This window comes from Camponotus vicinus, unplaced genomic scaffold (assembly GCF_025532165.1).
Source record: "Camponotus vicinus isolate PSW18456_S1 unplaced genomic scaffold, iyCamVici1.0 SCAF_7, whole genome shotgun sequence".
Classification (NCBI taxonomy): Eukaryota; Metazoa; Arthropoda; class Insecta; order Hymenoptera; family Formicidae; genus Camponotus; species Camponotus vicinus.
In genome coordinates this window covers 9,576,551-9,583,800 of record NW_028141979.1, presented here as the reverse complement: position 1 = coordinate 9,583,800, position 7,250 = coordinate 9,576,551, and the positions used below count along the sequence as shown (strand labels likewise).

Genomic DNA, 7,250 nt, shown 5'->3' with positions numbered 1-7,250 from the left:
TATTGATTAAAAGAAAAAAAATTATTAATTTAAACGTTATAAGAATAAGAATCTAGAGAATTAATCTAGAATTAATTATTTAAAATTATTTGATTTATTTTATTTTGCACACTATTCTAATTGAAATTTTTTTAAATCTTGCTGATATCGGGTTCGATTCGTCTCGTGCGCGCGAACGATACCCGAAAATTATTATATGTGTTCGCACATTTAACACAAACTCCAATGATGCATGGATTTTATTATTTATAAATATAATCGTTCGTAATCACATTTCAATATAAAAAGTCGTTATATCCATTTAATTTTCAATAAAGAAATATATTTCTTAGTAATGGAAGAACATGTTTTCTGACGTGAATATCAATTTCGTGAATTGAAGATAATGACAAGGGATAATTGTCTTTGATTTAATACTGAAATCATTGCTATCGGGAATAGTCCGGAAGATCCAGGATTCGTTCCCTCCTACGATGGAATTCCCGACGTTCAATGGATCACTTAACTTTTCTTCGCAGATTGATCTTGTGAAATCTGATGTAGAAACAAGATGTTAATCGTTCTCCATTTTTAAGATCGCTCCTCTTTTTATCGGATTACCGGGATGTCACTCGCGTATCTGCAATTGAATATTTGGAATATTATCGATTTATTTATTCGTCGCGTTTTATCGCAAATTTTAAATCGCGATTTATCTTATAATTTAATCGTTGACTTATACATTGAAGCTTTGTTTATCTTTCCACGTCCTTGAATATTGTTTTTAATGGCTCGTGCAAAATGCTTGTAGTGCAAATATTTTCTTCTATAATTTAAAAGACGATCGATAACTTTATTAATGACTGTTTTAATCGTGATTCTTTACATTATTTAAATCTTATTAAACTCTACTATTACATCGATTATTAGAGGGACTTTGAAAATGATTCGTTATTTTCTATTAAACGTGGCCACAACGCGATTTTTAATTATATTTTAAAGCTTATAGAGCTCATTTCATCTCATTCAGCTAATCATGCGCGAAATAGGATATGTATTTTATTCTCAATCGTGAAATTCGTATAAAGTCGAGTATTAATCGCAAATAAATAAGACAGTGAATTTTATGTTCATAAAACAATACGGATCACAAATGTTTACCAAAATATCTTCGTCTGTTATCATTTGTGTGATAATAATATCGCACGCGTATCTATTGATGGTTTCGATTATCATATTATAAAAATTATGCGTATCTCGCAATCGCGAATATTCCGATTATTGTCGATTTATTTATTCGTCGCGTTTTCTCGCGAATTTTAAATCGCGATTTATTTAGTAATTTAATTGTTGATTTCCAAGTTTAGTCTATCTTTTCATTTTGAATATTTCCTTCGATAGTCTACACAAAATGCGTCATGCAAATACTTTCTTTTACAATCGAAGAAACGATCAATAATTTTATTAATGACTCTTTCCCGACAAAAACAGTACGTGAAATCCACGTTATTACCACGTAGATTAATATCGTTGAATCCACGTGGATATTCGAGTGGATAATCCGCTCAAAAACGGCACTAGAATCTACGTGGAATCTATGTGAAAATTTCATGAACTTTCGAGACATATTACTTTTTTCATTTTTGATAAGTGAATATCTTGGACATTTATATAAATACACTCGGCCATAAGAATAATTTTATTTTTATTTATATTCTATTTTTAATACACGCAATAAATAGGCTATCTCCCATTTATCCGTTTAATTTCAAATAATCTGTTCCATATTCTGAATCCCAACAAGCGATCCAGATTATTAAACAAATTATTTTAAATTAAATCAGTTTATTAAATAACTATATAAGAAATTAGGCTCTGTGTATAAAACATAAACTTAAATTTAAAGGCCATAAGAGCTAAACGCGGATGATAGTGCGTAAGTTCAACGAGAAAATAAGTTTTTCGTTGAAACTTATTTGTGTGCGCAGGGCACAAATTTTCTTGGTACGATACCAAGCAAATTTAAATAATTCTCAATTCGAGAATTTATTTAATTATTATCCCTCTTTCCCCCCTGTAAGCTCAGTGGTAAGAGCAGTCGCCCGGCAAGCGAAAGACTCGGGTTCGATTCCCGATTCAGCGACTTTCGGCCCGATATTTTTTTCTCGCCTACAACATTACAGGGGGGAAAGAGGGATAATAATTAAATAAATTCTCGAATTGAGAATTATTTAAATTTGCTTGGTATCGTACCAAGAAAATTTGTGCCCTGCGCACACAAATAAGTTTCAACGAAAAACTTATTTTCTCGTTGAACTTACGCACTATCATCCGCGTTTAGCTCTTATGGCCTTTAAATTTAAGTTCAGTTTATTAAATTAAACTGACTAAAGGACGGTCTACAATGGGAGTAATATCGGTGGAGTAAGGCGTAAGATTAGGAGTAAGCAAATGGTTTTTTTCCATTTCGCCTTATTACACCGATAAAACTGTCTTACTTCCTACAAAATGTATATAATAAGATGTCAGAGTAGGAAGTAAGACAGTTTTATCAGTGTAGTAAGGCGAAATGGAAAAAAACCATTCGCTTACTCCTAATCTTACGCCTTACTCCACCGATATTACTCCCATTGTAGACGACGCTTAAAGGATCGTCTACAATAAAAATAATATCGGTGGAGTGGACGGTGGAGTAAGGCGTTTATATTTCGAGAATAAAGTACTTCGATGTAATAATGAAAAAAGAAAGTTGTATCCACGTAGATAATTCGTGGATAAATCTGCATCCACGTAAGCCACGTAAAATACGTGGATTCGACGAGGATGTGACGTAACTGTTTTTGTCGGGTAGATACAAAAATTAGAGATGATAATATATGATATAATGATTAGTGATAAATGATAAGATAACGCAATCAAATGGAATTATAAGAGAAAGTATTTATTCATTACATGGTTTAACGCTACTAATATAACAATATAATGAATGTAAGTAATAAATTGTATAATAATAATGGATGAAATATATATGTGATATAGATGTAAATTGAAAAGCATATTGTGTTTGTGTGTATAATTTAAAATTTTAAATTCTTACTGCGTCAAAATTGAACATAGTTGAGATTTAAAACTGTGTAAAATTGAATATAATTGAAATTTAAAATTAAGATGAAAAATTTTTAATTTGAAACTAAAACTCCCAGTTGAATTGTTCGAAGAAATGCTGGTGTACTATGATGAAACATAGCAAGATTGCTTTAATTGTATTAGATTGAAAAATAAGAATTATTGATGAGAAAGTGATATTTGGTAATTTAAAATATAACAGGGCTAGAAAAGATTAAACAAAAATGATGACTGACTACACCAACTATACTACGGTGGCATTGAGGGAAAAGTTACAAAAAAGAGGATTATATACCGGGGGCAATAAAGCGGTCTTGGTATCGAAATTAAAAGAGCATGACAAAGAAATGAAAAAGAACGCCAATTTAAAAAAAAGAGTAAGATTAGCGGATGAGTTAGAACAGAAGCTCAAAACCGTGAGACAAGAACTTGTTTCTATCAAACAAAAATATAACTCACAGAAAAAGGAACTCGAATCTGTAAAACAAAAACTTGATTCGATACAATTGGATCGTAATATAAAATTGCAGGGACGAGACTTCCAGAAGCCTAATTATAGACCGATGCAACAACAAGACCAGAGTATGTCTTTATCCTCCGAGGTTCGGCCATCGAGTGTTACTTCGACAACTTCAAGAGACATGCCTGAAATTTCCCGACAAAAACAGTACGTGAAATCCACGTTATTACCACGTAGATTAATATCGTTGAATCCACGTGGATATTCGAGTGGATAATCCGCTCAAAAACGGTACTAGAATCTACGTGGAATCTATGTGAAAATTTTATGAACTTTCGAGACATATTACTTTTTTCATTTTTGATAAGTGAATATCTTGGACATTTATAAAAGTATATAAATACACTCGGCCATAAGAATAATTTTATTTTTATTTATATTTTATTTTTAATATACTCAATAAATAGGCTATCTCCCATTTATCCGTTTAATTTCAAATAATCTGTTCCATATTCTGAATCCCAACAAGCGATCCAGATTATTAAACAAATTATTTTAAATTAAATCAGTTTATTAAATTAAACTGACTAAAGGACCGTCTACAATGAAAATAATATCGGTGGAGTGGACGGTGGAGTAAGGCGTAAGACTAGGAGTAATGCGAAATGGAAAAGAACCATTCGTTTACGCCTTACTCCACCGTCCACTCCATCAATATTACTTCCATCGTAGACGGTCCTTAAAAGAAAAAATAAACTTCGGACCGTGTTAGTATCAGTTCTTTATATACACTTTATGACGAAAAGAAGTTGAATACGAGTTAGCTAATTTGATGCAGCGCCACATAGCGGCAAAGCGAGGAAGCATATTCTATATACATATGTACTATTACATATTTAAAAACATACAGATATAATCTTTTTTTTAGCAAACTTTTTTATCTTTCTGAAAGATTTCAGAAATATTGCAAATACAATATTATATAAAATATAAATATTATAATATTATAATATAAATATTATAAATATTATAAAAAACATGATGCAGGTATATTTCTGAAATATTTCAGATACAAAATTACAATTGAAAAATTTTAATAAAATATCTTTTAACATTACAATATTACCAAGTCGTTGATTAATCATAATTTCAATAGAAATATCCACATGAAATCTACATTGATATTTCGAGAATAAAGTACCTCGATGTAATAATGAAAAAAGAAAGTTGTATCCACGTAGATAATTCGTGGATAAATCTGCATCCACGTAAGCCACGTAAAATACGTGGATTCGACGAGGATGTGACGTAACTGTTTTTGTCGGGTTAATAGAAGAAATAATTGTAAGTAAAGTTGATGTTTTATTATTAAGTTTACGATAAAAATAAAAATGATAAAGCGAATATATCGATTATCATTAGATGACAGATTAGAAGAATTAAGACGTGGAAGGACAGGGTAGAGAAATTAATCGAAATATAATGAGAGAAATTACATGAGGCGGTACTAATACAACAAGATCAATCATCTATATATATTTCAAGCAATATATATTTCAAGAAAAATAATAAATCCTGTCTATTACATTTACATCCCCTGGCAAAAATGAGACGTTTGTTTGGCGTTTACATGAACGTTTGTGGAAGTTCGTCGAGAGTTTAAAAACGATTAGTAAAGAGTTTGTAGAACAAAAATTGCAACACTGCAGCGTTTAAAAGACGTTTGTACGTTATAGCGTAAACGTAAACGTTTGAAAAGTCTGAATAAACTCTGTACACGAAGATATATCAACGTTTACTGAACGTACTCTGAAAAATGTTACCTCAGCATTGCAAAACTTTCATGTAACATTATATAAAGAGTTTGTAGAACAAAAATTGCAACACTGCAGCGTTTGATAAGCATTCAAAACCCAACAGCGTTATGTAAGTGCTCTTACAAAGTTTGAAAAGCATATAAACTCTCAGAAAACCCTCACTCAACGGTTGTTAACGCTTTATAAAGTTTCTTATTTTCGCCAAGGTCTATAAATATAAAGCTTCTCTTGCTGATTTTCTTGTGAAACACATTTTATTTATATTTTGAACTGTATAAAATAAATTTATTAAAATTTATTAAAAAAAAATGTTTTCTCATGTTCTTTTCCTTTTATCAAGATTAAGAATCAAATTTATATGTATGTACATGTATGAATTTGTATATATAAATATGCATACAAATATATTTAAAAAATATTGTAATATATACATATAAATATTGTAATACATATATAACAAATAAAAAAAAAATATACATATATTTATATACGTATAAATATATTTAAAAAAAGGTACATATTTACAGAATAAATTTCAATATAAAGCCTTAATATAAAGCCTAATAATATAAAGCCTAATATGCTATCATCGAATGTAGAAGTCAATATATATTTTGTAAAAACAATTTTATTTTTTAAATTTGAATAGAGTAATTGTGTTAGATGATCTTAAAATTTGATTTTACTATTTATAAATCATATATCATCCTGGCGAAAATAAATATCGGAGCGTAAGTCGAATGTAAGGAAAGAGTAACAGAAGTGTAAACGACCCAAATAACATCAAGGTCTTGTAGAAATCTAAAAGATATCTCATTAAAGAAATTTTTAAGATATTTCTAAAAGATATCTAAAAGTCATTCAAAAGATGTCCAAAAAGATTTTGTTAAAGATGTCTGTAGAATTTCTAAAAGATATCTGTAGACATCTGAAAAGACATCTTAAAAGATATCTTTAACATATCTATAACAGATATATTAAAGATATCTAAATGATTTCTCTCGAAAGGTGTCTTCAAGACCATTTTAAAAAATATTTATTATACATGTTAAAGATATTTCAAAACTCTTTAAAAGATCTTCTTATCTTTAAAAGATTTCTAATAGACAGGCATATACTAAATAATATAATAATAATAATGATTTATATATATATATATGACAAAATAAGTGTTATATATTAATTCTTTAAAGCAGCATATATTTTGCAATTCCAAAAACTCGCTCATTTATTTAAGATCGCACGTATACTTTTGTCTTGTTCAGTCGAGTCAGTTTTTACAATTCGTGACAAAACATATTTATTTGGAATTCGCGTACAAAAAGTCAAATTGTGTTTATTCGTGTAAAAAGTTAATTCGTGGATAAATTTGCATCCACGTAAGCCACGTAAAATACGTGGATTCGACGAGGATGTGACGTAACTGTTTTTGTCGGGTAACAGACAGTATGCATACAACCTATTTATTAATAGTAATACTATTTTGTAATTATATTAAATTTTATAATTTAGTACATTGTATTATATATACCCACACAGCAATCTATATCTCAGACGTAAATCAGATATCATTTCGTCAATAAATTTTTGTTGTATTTGAGATATCTTGATATCTGATATATCTTGAATATCTTCAGAATATCAGATATCTTCAGAATATCTGATATCTTAATTATCAAAATATTCTAATAATATTTTTACGAAAATATAATCTTTTCTATCTGATTTGTTGCAAGATCAGATATCATATCTCAGATGAAAAAATCATACATTTTTGCAGTCTGGAAGATATCTTATAGATATCCCAGTCATATCTGAGTAGCATTATTTAAATCAGATATTCTGATATTTAGATATCTCTTAGATCT

General features: G+C 29.2%; 1 protein-coding gene across 1 annotated transcript; it reads left to right on the top strand.

Moving 5' to 3' along the window:
* Positions 1–2,873: 2,873 nt before the first annotated feature.
* LOC145974584 (uncharacterized) lies at positions 2,874–4,515 on the top strand. Its single transcript, XM_083104498.1, has 2 exons — positions 2,874–2,967; positions 3,308–4,515. Exon 2 carries the CDS (start codon positions 3,330–3,332, stop codon positions 3,840–3,842), a length of 513 nt encoding a protein of 170 aa, XP_082960624.1. The 5' UTR covers positions 2,874–2,967; positions 3,308–3,329; the 3' UTR covers positions 3,843–4,515.
* Positions 4,516–7,250: the final 2,735 nt, after the last annotated feature.